A 22,166-nucleotide genomic window follows, 5' to 3' on the forward strand; every position below is an offset into this window, starting at 1 on the left:
ACTAGAACGTTGTTTTTACTTTTTCCCGAACCCTGATTTATATTTTTAATTACAAATAACTACGACTAACATGCGTGCCACATTATTGATTCTATAAAAGTGTACTTTACCCAGGGGTTGGGAATCCAGGATGTTGATAGTCGTCCCCCATTTTATCATTCTAATCATTATGCTAACAAGTTAGTTTGTATACCGTTGGTCCGACAACCTGTCGAGATGAGCTGAGTTGATGATGATTTTTACATTATTTTAAGCATTACTAAATTTAATAATAATGTTACATCATTATTATAACATGTAATAATAATTAATTATTGTAAACTATAATAATTCTATCAGATAATTTAAATGCTATTACAATAAAAACATACTTCACTATGATATTTCTGTCTGTCAAATTCAAGCAATAAATTTTTAATTAAATTGACCATGAATATAAGAAGAAAATGACAATGGTATCCACCGGATCTGAATATTGTGCTATTACTAGATTACTTATTTTTCATAATATAGTAAACATTCCTTTGATTTACCTACAACAAGTTTTCAATGATATCTCGTACATTCGTACATAATATTACTATGTACTCATACATACGTGCAACCCAGATCAGCTGGAATTGATCAACTACTATATTAAAGTATCACATAGCTCCCTTCACTCTTTTCGGTCCCGATCAGCGCTCGAAATGGAAAATTTTACGAACCGGAGCGCTTGATAATTTTACGAAAATATTAACACTGTTATAGGTAAATCGTTTTACAGAGGCACCATGGGTACGGCAAATGCGGCTTACAGTTGTGGTGGTATTGTTTGCTAGCATTGAAACAAGCATTGTTGCAAGCAATTCAATACACGCGCGAATCACCTATGGTGCCACTGTAGAATGATTTACCTATACTATTACCTAATTAGTTATTTAAAAAAAACAATTGTGTTAGATTTTTTATAATATGACACCATCTCGCTCAGAGGGTCAAATTAATATTTACATGAGACGGAACGATAATTTTGGGGATTGTATGAACCGGAACGGCGCTCCCGTGCGTTCCGGTCCATTTCGAGCCCTGGTCCCGATTTCCTCGGTGCCACGTACTTATATCCACCGAACTTTATGAGTTCGTCAATTTAGTGGGTTTTAGGGCATTCCTGTCGTTTAGGTCGAAGTCTCTATTGTATAAACTGGCGTAGGTACACGTCACACGGAAAGCATTGTGCCATCGCGTCCAACTGTTCAAGTTGAACTCTGGGAGGGAACGAGATGGACGGTGAAGCGGGGGGGAAACCGGAACACCAGCTTATAGAAGACAGACTCTACAACTGTATGACAACATTTTTTGAATGGCTGTCTACTCGTCGAGTGATATGTCCTGCCCATTGCCATTTCATCTGTTTTGTGCTTTTGTCTGCTTCCTTATCAATTGATTTCTTTTGTGGGTAGATACCCTTTCTACGTTATGTCCAATACCTTTCGATGCCACATTGCGCTACTCTTAATTTTTGGATATCTCCATTATCATTACATGTTTCACACGCACACGTGAGTAATGGTAGCACACATTGGTTGAACACTTTATGCTTAAGATACAATGGGAGGTCAATGGTCATTGAAGATAATACAAATGCACTTATTACCAGTTTGGTTATAGTCGTATTATAATCTTTGGAGTGAAAGTTGTTGGTTGCAACATACCTTTGTCGAGGAATAGTTGTTAGACATTCGTCAAAAGTCAAACACACATTGAAAAACAGCATACCAAACGCTGGATTCAATCACGGCTTCAGAGACAAACACTTTACCAACTAGGTACCTACTCTACAGTGGACCACAATAATTAGATTAAGTAGGTATTTATATGAAGATTAACTTCATTTCGCTTTCTTGATGTATTCGTATGGTTTTTACTTTCTTTGTCGATGACAGGTGGTGAGGTGGAGCATGTGGTCCAAGAATTCTGGTCGCTCGCCAGTTCTCTTGGCATAGTCATAGACAGTGTTTTGGATTTCCCCCTCTGTTCATGATTTTTGACTGAAACGATGTGAAATATCTAAGTCGGTATTCATATTAAAAAACTTTATTACAATAGGTACTATTTATTAATTATTGTACTCGATGTCTAATGTAAATAATCGAAACTATACATTCATATTATTATAATATTGTTTTTGCAGACATGCAATCGTGCTTCATGATATAGTGACATCTATGAATCTAAATATACCCTTACATAAAGTAGAAAACTGCTGTATTCTTGTACAAAACTTTATACTTATCTTTATAGATGTCTATACAATAAACGGCAAATTTTTATAAAAATATTTTGTGAATATGTATTGCCATCACTAAAAATTAATTTTATCCTAATGAAAAATGCACAGATTTACTAAATAAAGTTTTTAGTTAGAGAATTATTATTTTATTTTTTTAAATTTGCTTGATATTATGTAATAAGGAAAAGTTAAAATACTATGTTATAACTCTTTTTATTTTATCGTAAGGTTTTTGACAAATATTTCTTTAAACAATTGAAGTTATTTAAATAAACCCACGAGCCTGGCTTAATGTATTTAGAAATATTATTTTTTTTAAATATTCTTAATTTAGTATATTATTATGTATTGCAAAGCGATTGAATTTCTATAGTTCCTTTTTGCTCTGCAAGGAAAATTTATCTCAGCTGTAATAATTGGGGAAATGTTTTTTTTATTTATTATTAACCACCTGGTAACATTCAGATAATCATTCTCGGCGCAAGTTTTGACAGAAGGGACAGAAGTTAGAAGCGTTTGTCAGTGTTGGTCGACTGCACTGCGGATTTATTTAGAAAAACACCGATTCAAAATCGGAAAGTTATGAAAGCGCGCCCAATCTCGCGTTAATTAAATAATGTTGTTAAGTGTAGTGAGGTTAAATTTGTGTTACAGTGTAGTTAAAATTGATATCGGTCGCTGTTTGTTACATTTTAAGGTAAGATAACACAAGTGCCAAAACAAACTGTCAGTGTTTTCAACAACCCTCGGTATTGATTGGTTCAGAGTTTGGATGCTTAGTGCCGATAAATAATTGTTTTACTTTTATTTTCAATGAATTTTAATCACATTTGTTTTAAATATAGCTAAGGGTTATACTATAAGAAGATATCGGCATGATAAAATCTAAAATTGTTGTATGTAATTCTACTTTCTACAAATCTACACCGAAATTAAATCCCTTTAAACTCTTGCTTTGTTAAATCATCAATTAATAAAAGTATATATGTATTTGGTGTTATTAATAATTATTCACTATTACATGTACTATTCTCACAACTTCTTGTAATAAATACCTACAACATGATCGTATTTTTTTTGTTAAAATTTCTGTCAAAATTATTGCTCTTGTTTTTTATCTCACGGTAGAATGTTAGATAAAAACATTAATAAAAAGTACCTAGGTATACTGAGTTGCGACTATTTATTAGTAAGTAATTTAGTGATTACTAGTAATGATTATGAGTTGACAATGATTTATCGAACACACAACAAATGACTACATGGTATTGAAGAAAACATAAATAAATTTATAATAACATGTAATGTTTCGTGTATGTAAAGATTGTAAAGGAAGCCTGACATGAAAAAAATATAATTAGTTAGGTAGGTACCTACTTACTTAAATTTACATTATTATTTTTTAACCTCCATTGTTTTTTCGACGTACACCAAAAGTAGTAAGTAGGTATTTATTAGTTGGATAATATACCTATGAGGTATTATTTTTTCTTCTTATACATTGGGCTACCTATATCTTTCTTACTTTCCTACTTGCAAAAATATCGTTGATTTTATTTGAGATATTATTTGCATGGCCCCCACAAGGGGGGTCTGACAGGGCTCTAGCCTAGGGGCCCGGGCTCAGGGGGGCCCGACGTGGCGGGTCAATCAGACATGTGAGATAAACACACATCACAAATTTGCTCTAAGAGTAGAAAAAGTCGCCTGCGGGCTATTTCACGAAGGAGTTATTAATATTTTAAAAATGAGGTTGTAAGATGCAATTTTTGATTGTTTTGTGTTGATGCTCGACAACTCCATAATTCAAGTAGATGTATTAAAACTACAAAAAAGCCCCTCACACAATTTTGAAAATGCTTATGTTGTGCATCACACATGCTGTTAAACTTAGCTATGGGTAGGGGGGTCCGTCAAAGATCCTTGCCGGGGGGCCCGCTTTAGGATGTGGGGGTCATGATTATTTGTATATAAATATAGGTATATACCTACCTACCATTTAGGTAGAATATCAATGAAATATCTAGGGGACGAGTGAGTCGGCATCATAAAATAATTATTATTGTATTCCCCTCGCGACTGCACACACTCTTTATTGTGTGTCTTTTTATAGTGATATACAATTTTTATTCAAATCGAAGTATATAATATGTACTTACCTAGGTATTTTAATATTTCCCTGTCTATGGACAATGTCATAGCCATACCATAATAGTCAATCGAGTCAATTCAACTGTACATTACATATTCTCCCAATCATACTTAAAATGATACATACCTATATATTTTATACCCCTTATCCAGGGGAGGATAAACGGCACGACACCGGCCCAGAAAAATTTTCAAGTCATTTAGCCTAAAATATTTTTTTACGTAATAATTACAATATAACATACCTGCCTAATTAATTAAACAAAACGTTGACATGACTGAATGGCTCAGAGTGCGATAAAATATAATAAACACAGCGCGACAAGGCACCAGGTTAAAATTTCTGTTATCCTTTTTATAGGTAGGGTTTAATTGAATTTTCTGCAATTTGTATTCTTAGTTCAAGGAATATACTTAAATAGGTTTTTCTAAAAAAAAAAAGGGCATACTATTTATGCCGGATCTCCACTGCCTACTTCCACCCTTCGCCACCGATACATATTATTTTCACCCACACTAAAAACGTTGGAATAACATTATATTATGATGCTCTCTAGTTATAGGTACCACTAATAATAAATTAATTTTTGTTTCGAGTGAAATGCAATATATTATAATATACGTATTCTTCACTGTGTGCAAAAATGTTATAAAGGTATGCTGTGTCACAAAAAATCTTGGAAATCCATTTTTCTAAATTGTATACATTTGGAATCAGGTTAGACCTGCGTTTCCGTGTGTCTTTGCCCTAAAACAGTAGCGTCCATATAAAATTAAACAGATATTTTAAATATTAATCATTATTTTCAATTTATTAGGTTCCTTACTAATAGGTACATGTTTTTCTATTTCTTTTCAGTTTTTGGATAAAGTAGAAGAGAGTGACTGAGCACCATGCCGGACGACGACATCAGTGTGCGGGTGGCGCTGAGGTGAGGATATAACAACCAAACTTTATATTATAACCAATACGTAGTCACCACGAATATCATTATTATGCCAGTTTGTTTATCGTCCACTAGACTAAGTAAACCTCGTCTCTTTCAACACTCCTTCCTGTCAACATTCCGGCATACGTGCTCGTATCCTACATATTTCATAATAATATATTAAATTATTTAAAAATTAAAAAATATATTCAGTAGGTATATAAACAACTTGACGGTAGATAATATGCAATTTCACAATAGCGCTATATAGGATAACCTAAAATGTGATAAAAATGCTATGTATTCTATGCGTTTAGTATAAAATAACACTTTTAGCCTTGTCCACAAGGCGCGTTTTGACTCGCGCGCATTCCAGATACATGCGACTTCATTGAGCCGTCCACATACACTCGCGCCGTGACGACTGTCGCGCCTGGTCGAGGTACAGGTGACCTCATTGAGGTGTCCACATGCACACGCGGCAAATCCCGGCGAGACACGCGCGATGTGAATAAGGCCTTAACGCCGGTTCCACCGGGTGTGTTAATTAGATAACAACTCGAGCTTTTGTTTTATTGTGACGTTGGCACGAACTCGCACGAAGCACAGCGAATTTCAACTTCGAGTAAAACATACCATAAACCAGCTACCTTTTAAATATCTGTTTTGCCCACAGAAACCATCCCTAAAACATTGGAATCGGAAATATAACGAAATTATGTTATTGAGTGTTAAATATTGATAAAAATGATTACCAATTTCTCTGTGAAGCGAAAGTTGTATCATCACAGTTTTTTTCCCGCGATATCTGATTTCCAGCATAGCTAAAATTCACTCACTTTTCCTTTGGATCAAATGCACGGATAATGAAAACATATTTAATATGTGAATACCCAAAATACAAATCCATGACTTTAGATGAAAACGCTCTTCCACTATGGACTGTACCCAGGTGTGAATATATTATACCTAATTATGATGACGGTACAAAAAAAAATGCATTGACATTTCAGACATAAATTACAAGGAAAACGGTATAAAACGTGAAAATAAACGGTGAAAACGCTAATTAAAACATTTCGTGGTTCTTGTCATTCATTTATAACACGGTTTGGGACGTAGAATTGACTTCGAACCCCGTAAATTTTAATGGTTTCCAATTCAGGTTCTCAAGATTCAAAATCTAAGGTCTCGATTCCGGTTCCAAAATAATTACGTGATTCACAGGGGTGCTGGTTTCGGTTCCGGTTCCATTTCCAGCTCTGCCAATAAACCAACGATACATTGGTATTCTACGTTTTCCTCTCATCCACACGATAAGGCTTGCCCATTTACACTTTAATCTAGCAATCCTCCTTTGTCATAAATAATAAATAGTTATATGCAGAATGGCCAAGGACAATAAAATTATATCTCTTTTAATTATTAATAATTAATTATAGCGCTTCCCACAAAGCGACATTTACGTGTTTTTAAAAACTAGCGATGTCTATAAAAGGACGATACATCTTTGAATAATAAATAATCATTGATATTATACGATACTTATCAAAATCGTAGGAATTAAAAATGATTGTGCAAAATAATCGCCATTTTTTCGTTTATTATTTTTACTGTTGTCAATAAATTTCGTGTTAAGAGAGAATAGGAAATTTAGATAGCCATTTTGGCTTATCTTCATTAGTGTACTTATTCCAACTATCACTATGGTTAGCATTCTGTATTAGTATTTACATCGCTATATTTATCTAAATTATCAAGTACCTATATAGAAATGTGATGGGACGTATTACTTATGTAAATCTAAATAAGTAGGTATGTATGAATAATTACTAGATACTATAACTTTCGGCGACCCTCGTTGTCCAATGGGAAACACTGCAAAATCAGGGGTTTCTGGTTGAATTCTCGGTGAGGTCACAATGTATTTAGGTATATGTGATTTTTTTCTAGCTCGAATAGTACCTATTATAGTAATAGGTATATGTGTCAAAAACTATGGCTTTCTCATATTATCTGGCAAAATGACAATAATAATTCACTTTTGAATCCGGAGTATGAATTTATTTCATTTGCAAAAAGCTGACAACGATTATTTAAGTACCTACGTCAACAAAAACAAAAAAAAACTTGTGAAACGAAGATTGTAGAGCGAATTCAAAACCCTTCACCTACTTCTTACTATCGCCCTTCACACATATCCTTCAAACACTTCACAAACACATCATCCTCCATTTACCGATAGATAGAAACGCATCTATCTACCCACGTCGCTTGTAATATTGTCCCATATTTGCACCATTGAATAACAAATACCACCCATTGAATGACGTTTAAATAGTTCCAAATGTCTTCTTCCTCAATTATTGCTGAAAGCACAATTAAATGATTATAGACGAAACTGAACACTTTTCGACCGAATGAAATCATGAAAATTACTGAAGTACTTGTAGTGTTTTTCTAGTCAGCCTCCTGACACTTGGATAATAATAACAATACCCTGGTCATGTATTATAATAAAAGAGGACTTTTACTATACTTGGTAATGTTTTAACTTAATATAAAATTAAAAATGTCGCGACTATGTTTAAAAATAACTACGTAAGTATGCCTCTATGTAGCCGAACGCTAAAAATACCTATCTCAGAATTTATTGTGTGGGCTTTCTTAAAAAAATTCAATGTCGAGAGGTCAATGTCGAAACGTAGCAAATAAAAAGTACTGGCACATATTATATTTGACAGCAAATCGATATTCTATGTTTAATACAACAGTAGGTACATTTGGTCTACTTCCAGGCACGCAATTTCTATTATCCGATTGTCCTCATGTAGGGTAAATTTTGGATTAAGGTCGTTCCGAAAATTAACGCCTAAGTCAGGGTCGGCGAAACTTTTTACGTACGCGTGCCAAAATTTCCTAAATATTATTTTTCGACTGTCTGACGCGCCGAGCAATTTTTCTTGGGAAAACATAGTTTATGAGAATCCTATATATTGATAGGTATGGGTTCACGTAGGGTGTTGATTTACACTTTTCCACTTATTAAAAACACTGATTCAGGGACATTACGTATGTATATTTCGCTTGACAAGTAACAATTAAATATTAATAGCATTTGCAAACGCACGCTTTGGCGCAAAAAGGTGGCAAATCGTATTTAGAGGTGACGTTCAAGGCTCAAGGGTAGGTTACCGACTGCCCGTACCTACTTTCGATCCTTCGTCCGCCCAGAAACAGATAACGGTACTTTCTTTTTGTTTGTTTCGCTGTGCACCCTGGTCTAGCCTTGACTAATTTACAGTTACAACAATATTATCATTATATTCCCAACTTTGTCGATTGAAGGATTTTTGATGGGGGATTTTTGGCATTATGATATTTGGTATCAATACAAAATGATGATGTTCAAGATACCACTCACAGAACATAGCACACATAGCTTTATTTTTTTTTCAATTACGCCATACATTTCGGTACACCAATTTTAAAACTGTGCCAAAATTACTACTACTAGCTCCACCATGTTTTTGTTTCTTATTTGGTGCAGCCATTTTTTGTTGGAAGAAATGATTGTTAATGTATACATTATTTTAGTTCTTTACGGACAAATTGACACTAGAATTGCTCCCATCAGATGAAGCATTATAACGCTACAGCTCAAGCATTGTAAATCGATCAAAATTATAGGTTCTCGGCTCGGCATCCCCGCCGTCTGATGAGGTTAGTGCGATAATATTATATGTGACGCATAATGCCTCAGGACCGACCAATGTACTTATATTTATATTAAACGTAACGCTTATTCTTGAAGAGTATTTGCCTGCTATTTTTTATACAATACCATATTATGTAATTTATTATTATAGGTATTTTTTCACTTCAAACGTGTGCCATGCAAAATCATCTCGCGTGCCATAACTTCGACACCACTGGCCTAAGTACTTTAGTACTTAGTCAGCTGGCAGAAATCCACTGATGTTAATCTAATATCTAGCATTGAAGGCCTTCCCATTATAGTCATTATTCACTTACACCATTAAATGACCATTAGAAGTTCCCATCGAGTTGTACCCTTATTCGAGAAATAATACTTGGCGCTTAAGGGTCAGCGCCCACACCACCGCAATTTTCCTCATATTAAAAGACAGCCGTAAATTGCAGCCAAGCATCGATTGAAAATGAGGCAAGTTTTAGTACGCCGCTTTTATAGTGCTTGGCATTTTAGTAGGTAAGACGAATCGACTCAATGGTCAATTATTCCGTACCTAGCTTTCCTGTATGTGAATATTCCATCTGTTTATTTACTATATCTATACTTACGGTGAATGAGCGTCAAGTATACTGTTTAATAAAGTTTTAAAAACCTGATAGATTAATAATTATTGCATTTTGCCAGAACTATTTACCGTGACGTTCAATGAAAATATTACTCCGCCAGGCTTTTGTGCCGAAGTCAGCGGATATAGAGCAAAAGTTGACGATTTTTTCACGCGTTTGATTTTAGATATATTTAGTCATGGCTCCCACAAGAGGGGGAGGGGCTAACAGGCCTCTAGCCTGGGGGCCCGGGCTCAGGAGGGGCGAGGCGATTCGACCAGATAAGTGAGATAAACACACATCACATATTTGCATCAATAATAAAAAGAGTCTATTTTCCTTCCAATAATATTATTATTCATAATTATGTGGTTGTACGATACCTACAATTTTTAATTGTGTATCAATACTCGACAACTCCATAATTCAAATGGATATATTAAAATACCTACACATTAATTTTACCGCGTACAGTACACCATTTGGAAAACGCTACTGTAATGCATCATACTGCCTCTATCCTTAGCGATGGGTAGGGGGGGGGGGCGCCAAAGATCCTAGCCTGGGGGCCCGTTTCAGGGTGTGGGGACCATGTACTTAGTAGACAGTTAGTGAAATTAAAAGAAAAACTATATATTATTATGTGTACTTACTCTAAAAATAAAATATTTCAATAAATGTTTGTCCTAGCGATAAGGAGCTGTGATTAGTTTGGATTTAGTAGTAAAAAATCGTTTTTTATTTAACACACCATTAGGCATAAATAATATATCGTGCACTCGTATATTTGTGTATGCAAGGAAGGGGTTGTGGAGATGATTATAGATCGTTTCGCGACTGTTATTTAAATAAAAATTCGATTCACTTCACTTAAACTTAAATATTTACTTTAATAATAAGATCTTTTGGTTAAACTTACTACTTAAGCAATCTTTAATGAATTTCTCTTTCTCGGCAACATTCGAATCGTCGATATCAACCATAATCAATCCGATGCCGAATAATGGTGTCGCTAAACATAACATCTGTCATAAACTCATAAGTAAGTATATTGAGCAGGTGTTCTGTGAGAAAATTTGATGAACCTGGTGAATGCCCTGGTATGGCAGTTAATTATTCTAGTCATGCTTATCCAACAGAATCTTGTAAAGCTATTATCATATAAATTTTTGACGCAACTTTGGGATGCAACGTAGGTATTAAGTAATCGAAAAAAATATATTACACCCATTCACGCAAGCGTGCTTAAACCTGCTTTTGCTCAACTAATGAATAAGTGCATGTAAATCATAATAAAAAATAATGCACTTCATTCCTGCTTCACCCACGCGCGATTGCACAACAGTCTTCTCTGCCACTAAGTACCTGTTGTAGCAGTATCCGACGGAAATGAGTTACAGAGATTATACTAAAACATAATTTGATGATCCAAGCATTTCTATGCTTATATTATTAAATTAATATTTTCGAAATCCTTATGATATCCGATGGTTATATGGTAACATCTATGAACATAAAATATAACTAACGATCTTAGACGATAATTAAGTATGTACTCGTCAATCGAATTTATCATATTACATTGTATTAGATAATATAATGATTAGTCGATATCGAACCTTTCAATCATGCAGTTCGCAAATAATCTCCCAATTGAATGAATAAGAATAATCGTTCCTCGCATACTGTGTTTTTCCGAGAATGACGTAAAACTATTAAAAACTTAATTCTCATAGATAACTAAATTAATATTATCTAAATATATACCTACATCCTCAAAATGTAATACAGTGTACAAATGTATACAATAAAACAACTATAAAAACAGTTCTTTGTTTATTAATCAAATATGTATCCATATAAAATTAACATCCTACCAAATTAAAATACTACGAATAAACTACGAATGGTGATCCCGACGGAATGTGATAAACAACTACAGTTATTTGATTAAATATGATTTTTTTTTCAAAACTTTCCATTTACCGGACAAGGTGAAAAAAAAAATATTCCTCGGATACTCAATTTTTCAAATAACCCAAAACATCAATGACAATATTTTTAAATATCAGTTGTCATTACTTCTAATCTTCCTCAATTTGACTGCACCTGTTGACAGAATGATTACAATTGCACCAACAATAAATGAGGCTCTGTAAAATTTAAAAAAATAAAATTAGATTAACTATCTATTACTTACTAAAAAATTATGCAAATCCATAAAAAGTATTTTCCTACCCATACATTGCGAATTTAATCGTTTGAATTGCGAAAAGGATTAACTTTCATACATTAATGTTAATAATTTAGGCCACCCGGTTAACACGACCCCGGTAAAACGATAGTAACTTATATATGATAGATAATAATAGTATACCTGCATGATGGATGCATATTAACTTATTAATTATTAATAATTAATATTATGTAGACGAAACATGACATGTCGCAAGTAAAAGTTGTTCTGTTTTCCATAATATTAGGTACCTATGCTTATATCTACTTTACAACGTTTTTATTAGCTCGTATTTTTATTTGTCCGGTGGTTGTTAATCCAGTACAAATCTTGCAATCGATTTTTAACTAACTTCCCGACTAGCTAGACATTTGAAACTTGTAGAATATATCAGAACACGATACCAATGCATTCTTTTAATACTTTTAGCCATCTTTAAGCAGAATTGAATTCGTATTTAGTTAATTCTGTGTTGTATGAAAAGTTATTTCGGAAGAAATCCGTAATCCAATCCACTATTATTGGTTGCTAAGTGGGTGGTCCTAGCAACTAAATTATTAATATATACGTGCGATACTATGCAAATCAAAATGACATATCAGTATTCTATATTAGTTTGTTTGCTTTTTATTTACTTCATATCAAGTACAAGTTTGACCATATTGAGCATACTTAATAATTCAACAGAAAATTTAAAACCGTTGTATATAAAAAGTTCGTTTTATGTTGTAATTATTTTAATATCAATACTTTATTTTTTGGCAGTCTTCTTTACAGTTAAATCTTTACGAAAAAATAAACCACAATAGATATTCCGTTCTATTTTTCGACAAACGTGTGAATTTATAATAGGTCAAGCGACTTTTCCAAAAAACTGAAATCATTACTTTTTTTTTTAATATTTATGTAAGTATGTATGCAAATCTTCATCATCATGACAAGTTAGCATGATTAAGTTGAAGACAACATTAATATTATTTATAAAAAATCGCCTTATATGCATAAACGCAAAAAACAGTCAGTTTTATTTTGCAATAAAAGCTTTAGTTATATTATGGAGAAAGAGTTCATCTCTTCTAAATTGAATTTTAAATATTTGAATGATTTCTCAGACTAAACAAGTAGGTACCAAAGTAAGTACAAGGCAAATTAATTATTATTCGAAATACAACAGGCTGAACCAATAGATAAAGCAAATTACAAATAAAAACATTGAACGTTATAGTTTTTCCATTACTTATTTGATTCATGAGTATGACTCTCAACCATTACGTCAGCATTATCTCCCCCATATGAGTTTCGATTTCAATAATTATCCAGATATCAAATTAATTATACTTACTAATATACCAAATAGATTTTTTTCTACTGTTCTAAAATAATAGATAGGTACCTATATAAAGTGTACTTCTATGTTTTCTCAATATTAAAGTATTAACGTATTGAACATACATAATTTTGAAAAAAACTTTCTGAAAAAATATATTATTACCAATAGAAAAAATCTTTTTGAAAAAAGTAAGTCACCCCGGCAGGGAATCGAACCCTGGATCTCCCGGGTTTACGCCCCATCCGCGCATCACCTCTATGCTACGCAGTGACATACTAATTGCGACAAATTTTAACTATTGGCCACTTTTAATACCCACTCATCAGCGCTCTTCTAAATCAAGCTACTTTGGCAATCGATTTTTGTTTATTAAATCAAAGTAGATAAGTACCTATTACTTCATTTACTAACCGACGTCGTGGATTTCTCCAATATTTTTAATGATGTAACTTACTTGAACTTGCTAATAATTTATAATTAACTATTTCTTTTATTCAACGAATAATTCACAAGATTTAAGAATGTACCATTCTAATTATTTAAAACACTTTCTGGGAAAATATATTTTTGTAAATAAACTTTTGCAAGTGAAACGTAATATTATGTACCTGCCTAAGTACCTATCTAAAAACTAAACATTCGTTATATCATACAATGTTGTAATGTATCACCACACACTTACGTAATATTTATTATAAGGAAGAATTGATAAAAAATATGCAGATAATATTATATTTATTTGACATAACTTAATTAAGTATTATACATTAGTTAACTCTAATCACTAATCAGTTTCTTAGAAAATCTTCCGTTCATTATATTGAAATCGAATTCTTGACATTCCCGATTTTAAAACATTACCTATTTTCTGGCGAGGGGTGGAGGTAGGCTGTTTAGATTTCGATATAAATAGTGCACACTAAACTTTATCAGTCATACCTATTTGTTTTCATCGAACTAAGAATACAATTTGCAGAAGGTGCTCGTTAGTTTTTAAAATCCAATTAACCCCTGCCTAAATCAAAACATAATAGTATATAATAATCCGACAAAATAGTGCACACTTTTTCGGCCATACTTATTTGTTTTCGTTGAATTCAGAATACATAATTATTACAGACGGAGTTGGTTATTTTTTCAAATTTCATTAAGCCCTGCCTATAACAAAACATAAAATATGTAAAATGATGTATGGTGTAATGTTAATGGCATAATTTTAGATATTAGATAGATAAACGAATATTTTTTAACTATTAAGTATCGACTATGGCTTAGATTAATCAGGGTTTAATTGATTTAAAAAAAAAACTAACATACACTATCTACACATTGTAGTCTTATTTCAATGAAAACGAATACGTTTAACTGATAATATACATAACTAAGTCAATCTAAGCTGACAATGTTTAGTATGTACTAATTATGTCGGATCTTAAAAGCTACACCCCAAAACAGTTATACCTAAGTGGTTTAAAATAATCTGTGGTCGACAACATTTTTGACCATTTTTTTTCTTAGAAGTTAATCTAAGTCATTTATTTCGACTCGACTACAATTAACTTAGTTTTGAATATTAGGTAGGTACTGTTACGTATTGGCGCTTTGGATATTTTAAATCCCGAACAATCGTGTAAGTACACTGTTACTACTAAAATGTATTCCCGTCTAATATTAGTAACCACATTGGGGGTTGTGGTTACTAAGTTATTTTTATATTTTACATCGGAAGCCGTAAATTACAAGTTTCCTCGTATTTAACCTTCTTCATTCGTAAATCATTTGAGAAACAGTGTTTCATCCAATCTGTCAATGTTAAATCGATTCATCAATGCAACATAAAGTAATACCTACACGCCCAGCTTTTATAATTATAACGTTAAACCAGTCTCATAAATTTGTTTAGAGGTTAAAATCATTATTATTTTTAGTGTTTTTTTTAGATACATCTACGTAGAATATTTTTTATCGTTAGTCATTTATAATAATTAGTATCTCTGAATAATTTTTTTATAAAAGTGATTGCATTTTAAACAGCTGCCAGTCAAATATTACAATATTGATAATAGGTTCCACTGATAGTATTACGCATTGTTTGTTATACATAATAAGCACATGCGTGGAAAGTCTGTTATAACGTTGTAGAGTATATACTTCATAACTTTGCACTCCGCGCGCTGGTGCGAATATCATGTACTTAATATATTCTAAAAATATTTTTTCGTTTTTAAGAGAAATTATAAAACACTTGCTCAACCTATTAGGTCTGGATTCGAACCTAAGACCCACGACATTAAAGCCTGACGCGTGACAGACAGCTCGGCCATCGTGGGGCCGTACATGGTTCATACTATTATAAATCCATGTGTAGATATTTGTTTTTCTCCATATAAAAAATAACACTTTTGACACTTTCTACTGAATTAACGGCACTCCCAATAATTATATATTACGTATCCAACATACTCGATTATTTATCTCGTTTATTAAAATTATAATATTAAATTTTAAATCCAATAGTTATGAAGATTTAAAAAAAATGAGTTATATGGCCTTAACATTATCTTGTGTTTATTGTAGTTTCCATCTCATCAAAATAATAAAATCATCCGTATTGACAGGTAAGTATAATAAATTACCTTTTCAATGACATCTCACGGTTTACCTATAACATGATGTCTTCATAACTTGTCATGTATTCAAATCGGTCTCGTAATTTTACCTCGCAACAATAAAACGTCAAAGCGAAGATGCAAAAATTATATTTTATTTAGTTGACATTTTCATACGCCTTGATTAACAGGTAGGTATCTATATTTAAGTACATATATCCAAAACGACAGATGTCCCATTTGCTATTGAAATGTCAAACCCACTAAGTATATAAACACGTTATACACAATCTATAAGCATAGTCTATACACCCTATATCAGTGATAGCGAACCTATGAAAACTATAAAAAGTTTTACAAATAAATATATTATATATTAAGTATACTTAATTCGTGAAACGACAGTGCTGCCAACCGTACGATAATTATAGTACAACACTATAATTTTGATTCCGCCAAATATGCCAAAATACTATACTTTTAAACGATTCTAGACGAATAATGTTTCTGTACTATATTTTATACAGAAATACTATATTTTTTACGCCTTTGTCCTATAATCAGCATAGAAAAATATGGCAACACTGTGAAACGACGAAATTCGTGCATAAATGACAAATCGTATTATGTTTAATTTAAATTGCATAGGTAAGTACCTACTTAGGTTCAATGCGTCACACCTAATATTATCGCACTGACCTCAAATTTTGATCGATTTACAATTATTTTACAATGCTTGAGACCACCGTATCGAGAGAATGCCTCATCTGATGGGTGCAATTCTGGAGTTAATTTGTGCTTAAAGAACCAAAATTAGTAATACAATTAATACTCAAGAACTCAATTATAATTTTTGAACCTTTTTAATAGAATTCTTGTAACTTTGTTTTCATTTATTCCCCATGAAAAACTGTTCGGCACGTCAGACAGTCAACAAATAATATTTTGGTAATTTTGTCACGCGTACGTAAAAAGGTTCGCCAACCCTGCCATATATCAATTTATGAGCGGCGTCTACTTATGTGGGATTAATATTGCACAACATAATAGATATAGAATAGTATATTAAAAAACTAAAAAATAAACACCTAAGAAACATATTTATTAGAAAAAAATATTGACCATAATACGCGTAGGTACTCGTATCTACTTGATACTAATTACTTCTCAGATTTTGTTAAAAATGCACAGAAAGTAAAAATTTAATATTATTTATCTACTTTTTGATATACCATAATATTATTATCTATCTACGAGTAGGTGTAACATATAAATAAATGTTTTGTGTTGGTACCAGTGTTGCCAACCGTACTATAATTATAGTATTTGTACTATAATATTGGTGCGCGTTCTATTTACGATATGAAACCGGTATAGTACACCTAAAATACTATAATTTTGAATATCGGATAAAATATGTAAAAAGTACTAAAATTTCGATATTTTCCTACTATAATTTCGCAATATAAGATTTCGAGAACTTGTCGAAAAAATTGCTCGAAAACCGTAAAAAAACTCCCTTTTAAAATGAAATTTCATGAATTCTTCGCTAAGCATTTTTGGTCGGAAGAGGTACTACCTAAATAAAAAGGTATCAGAGTTTCTCGAATTTTCCGTTATTTTTTTTCTGAGGAACAACAAACCTATACATTTTCAACAGATGACAACACGTACTATATTTTTTTCACAATTACTATAATTTTGGAGGCTCTGTACTATAATTCCACTTTGAAAAGATGGCAACACTGGTTGGTACGTAGGTACTACTTGTGTCTGTTAAGAGATCAGTTTGGCATCAATATTTGAAGATCCTAAATTGGTTGTTGTTATGACCTTTGAAACATCATTGGTTGTTATGACCGATTTGATATTGAAGTACTCAATGTTTATTAAACCTGTTATTCAATAGGTATCTACATGGTAGCACAAAATACTAGTATAAATATGATATGATACGAGGGTAGTCCAAGAAGTACCCGACCTAACAAATAAAACACAAAAAAAAATAGGAAAAAATATTTTTATTTCTTTACGTAGTCTCCTTTTAGGTCGAGCGATGTTCAATAGCTTCGATACCCTGTTTATAGTGAGAATCGTCGTGCTCCTCAAAATAGCCATCAACTGCAGACTCCACCTCTTCATTGTTGGCAAATCTTTTACCACCGAGCCATTTTTTCAAGTTTGGAAACAGAAAATAGTCCGAGGGGGCTAAATCTGGCGAACAGGGTGCGTGAGTAAGCAATTCGAACTTTAACTCATTGATTTTGGCCATCGCAATAACGTATGTGTAAACTGACGAAATGAATTATCCTGATGAAACGAAACTTTCTTTTTTGCCATATGCGGTTGTTTTTTCTTGATTTCATCACTCAAACGCTGCAATAAGTTTGCATAATACACGCCCGTTGATTGATTTTTCTTTCTGAAGATAATAAATGAAAATTATCCCACGCGCATCCCAAAAAACTGACGCCATGACATTGCCTGCAGATGGAACTGTCTTCGCCTTCTTTGGAGACGATTCTCCCCTTTCAGTCGATAGTTCTGACTGTTCTTTCATCTCAGGTGTGAAGTGATGGATCCATGTTTCATCCATGGTTATGAATAGACGCAAAAACTCTGTTTTATTGCTGTGAAACTTCGCCAAACACTCGATTGAAACATCCTCACGGTGCTGTTTTTGTTCTATTGTGAGTAATCGCGGCACCCACCTTGCGCACAGCTTTCTCATATCCAAATTTTCAGTCAATATGTGATGTACCTACAGCACTTTTTGAAATGCCTACCATGTCTACTAGCTCACGCAATTTCAGTCGACGTTCATCCAATACAATTTTGTGGATTTTCGTCACCATTTCTGGCGTGGTCACCTCATTTGGTCGACCACTGCGATGTTCGTCTTGGCAGCTCGTACAGCCTCGTTTAAACTCAGCCACCCAATATGTTACTGTTGTAAACAAAGGAGCAGACACCCCCCAGAGTAGAATCTAGCGCCGCTTTGATATTGGTTGGACTGAAGCCTTTCAAATGAAAGTATTGTATCGCATAACTATGACCAATTTTTTCGTTTAAAAATTCACTGAGAGCGTTCAGCGTTGATGGCTGACAAATAATTACTGAACAACGTAGCGTCGTCAAATTTCAAACTTAGGCTTTATAAGGTTGATACTTTCTATCATGGTCATTATTTTCAAACAACAACTGCTATCTATACGCCAGGTCGGGTACTTCTGGGACTACCGGTATGATTGATTTACTCATCGTATAAATGCTAAATAAATAAAGTGCTAAAAACACCCCACGCATATTTTTTTGATCTGAGTATGTTTTCTATTGTTGGCATTATAATTTATCTATATTTTTGTCGTATCATTCTAAATTTAAATTACGACATGGTTTTTTTTTGCGTTACCTATGTATTGGATCGCGTCTTCTTTATTCTGAGTAGTTAAAATCCCGATTGATATTTTGGAGCTAATCCGATTATAGTACGTTAATAAAATAAATTTAAACAGCTCTTATATTATTATTACGTCGAAAAATGTCGGCAAGCTGTTATGGAACAAGAGCGAGATGCAAAGACGTTACCGCACTTAACGTAAGTTTTGACATTATTTTATAAGTACTAATAATATAATGTTCAGTCTTATTGTCCAGTACTTAAATGCCTCTGTATACCTACTTCCGTGTATTTTTTTTCAATGTCCTGTGTCTTGTTCTAAATACATATTGTTTATTTTCCATGTTCTTTCATGTTATGTTGTGAACGTCTTGATTTTATAATATGCAATGTTCAATTCATGTAAAATAAATAAATATGAACATTATTAAGTAGGTATTCGAAATTATCTAAATCATATTAGATGCTAAACGAAAAATAACCAAAATAAAGGTTTTATTTTCACGTCATGTCACCTTTTTTTTAAAGTCAACTAGAGTATAATAATATGCTACATAACTATTTGCACTTCGGCTCTAGGATGAAAATGATAACACTGACTGATAAAAATACTCACGAGTCGATACTACGAAATACACGATAGTGCGGGTAGTTGAGGGCTTATTTTTATAATCGTGACTGTGTAAGTACTTACTTAAATTTTGCTAATTTTCTACTCATACCAATATACAGGCGGACCTCGACTTACGAACGTTCGACTTTCGCACAATTCGGTATTTCGCACATTTCAAAAAAAATCGTTTTTTTAAAACGTCGCGCTGGCCGTGGGTTAAGATATCCCCTTCTCGCTCGCTCACAAGCAAGTGCATTTCTTGCGTCACTTGCATCCTGCTCGCACCCGTCACTTTGCTTGTGAATTAGCTAGGATAGATATGCGCAGGAGCGCGTGCGGGCGTGTCATGTTGTGCGTTTTGATAATTTTCTTCATTTGAAATATTTCACCCTAAAAATTTATAAACATGAGTGAGAAATGGAAAAACTGCAGTGTTGACACGAACAAAAAGAAATCAAGGACTTATAAACTTCACTATATATTTTCATCCAACTAAATTAACCAGCTACACGTTACCATGGGCTCGATTTCCTAACTATCGTCTCGTGTGGCACCAGACGACATGACGTAATTGTGACGTCAGCCAATACACGCTCGAGCGTTGGCTGACGTCACAATTACGTCATGTCGTCTGGTGCCACACGAGACGATAGTTAGGAAATCGGGCTGCATAACTGTGATGCAACACAGTAATACAGCATTGCATAAATAATGTAATTCGTATGTGGGTTCTAATTAGAATATTATATAATTGCAATTAACACAAATTACAAAGTAATTTTATGATATTGTTATTATTTAATCATGAGGATTTATTGAAACCAATAATTCAAACCAATGTGTTGAAAAAATTATATTTTTTACCACGTTTTTCTTAGCTCGCATTCTTGTTTATCCGGTGGTTGTTTATCCAATACACATCTTGCAATCGATTTTTAACTAACTTCCCGACTAGCTAGACATTTGAAACTTTTAGAATATATCAGAACACGATGCCAATGCATTCTTTTAATACTTTTAGCCATCGTTAAGTAGAATTGAATTCATGTTCAGTTAATTCTGTTTTGTATGAAAAGTTATTTCGGAAGAAATCCCTAATCCAATCCACTATTATTGGTTGCTAAGGGGGTGGTCCTAGCAACTAAACTATTAATATATACGTGCGTTACTATGGAAATCAAAATGACATTTCAGTATTCTATATGTTTGTTTGTTTGTAGCAAAATAGCAAAAAAATGATTTGTTGACAATTGCCTTATTTGTCCTAAATTATCATTACATAGAATTGTCAAGTTTATATGATTCAACAGAACATTTAAAAACATGGTAATTATATAGAAAGTTCTTTTCATCCTTTAATTATTCTGTATAGTGGACATGAAGAGAATTGACATAAGTACTTTGAAGGTACTATAGCTTGCGTACTGAATCATAATATTATAGTTATCTATTATGACAGGTAAAAAAATCAATTCTTTACTGGCTTTCGGCATTTACAGCGAAATGTCAGACATTCTAAACTTAGACAAAGGTTAATGTAACGAATAATTTTTGTTTAATTTACATACCAACTTACCTGGCTAGTTAATCTACTTACTGACAGAATGAAATTATTATTAATGATATGGACATGGAAAACTGTAGGAATCGATCGAATTTTATATTCCTATGTATTAATGTGTATGTTGCTCTGGCGTTATCAGATTCCTTTCACAACCGTGAATAATTAATTACAAGACTGCCATTAAATTTGAAACAGAGCTTTTAATGTACCTAGTATGTGCTGCGTAATATTTTTGAACGGCATCTAAACTTCTCAAGTAAGCTTTTAATAGTCTGCAAACTTTCTCACGGAAATTTAATCAAGAGTGTGTAGTGTGCGTATGCAATATATTTAATGCTCCCCTTTGTTTAGGTAACTACTGAATGTACGAACGTTTTCCCATCAATTTGCAGTCGTTATGGTGCGTGGCTTTACTACATTCGCATTGTTTTTCTCTAATATCTAAATTATGATCCATTGTTTACGAGTGTAGGTATTATAATTTAATAATAAAGCAAATGTAGTTAAGCGTATTTTAAAACCCGTTTTATCACCATTTCTTACGGCGACGCATCAGTGAAACGGCAAATAATTTTCAACTGTAGGCGCGACGAAATTTTGGACTCGCTCGCATTCAGTGAGAGAACGTCGAGCTAGGAACACGTCACTTTGCTTCGTGATGGCGACGGGCCAATTAATTCTTAAATCGTGTATAGATGACTAAACACGTTACCCATTTACTTTAAAAAGAAAACATGTCAAT

The 22,166-nt window shown here is 33.0% G+C and overlaps 1 protein-coding gene across 1 annotated transcript in view; it reads left to right on the forward strand.

Moving 5' to 3' along the window:
• The first annotated feature begins 2,773 nt into the window (after positions 1-2,773).
• Positions 2,774-22,166, forward strand: part of Klp31E (kinesin-like protein 31E) — a 222,190-nt gene continuing 202,797 nt past the window's right edge. The window contains exons 1-2 of the mRNA XM_085947437.1: positions 2,774-2,969; positions 5,283-5,355. Coding sequence (XP_085803563.1) covers positions 5,318-5,355 — 38 coding nt within the window. The 5' untranslated portion in view covers positions 2,774-2,969; positions 5,283-5,317. The remainder of the gene's footprint in view (positions 2,970-5,282; positions 5,356-22,166) is intronic.

This window comes from Rhyacophila brunnea, unplaced genomic scaffold (genome assembly GCF_057557595.1).
Source record: "Rhyacophila brunnea isolate RB1 unplaced genomic scaffold, BYU_Rbru_1.0 scaffold_2, whole genome shotgun sequence".
In the NCBI taxonomy this organism is placed as follows: domain Eukaryota; kingdom Metazoa; phylum Arthropoda; class Insecta; order Trichoptera; family Rhyacophilidae; genus Rhyacophila; species Rhyacophila brunnea.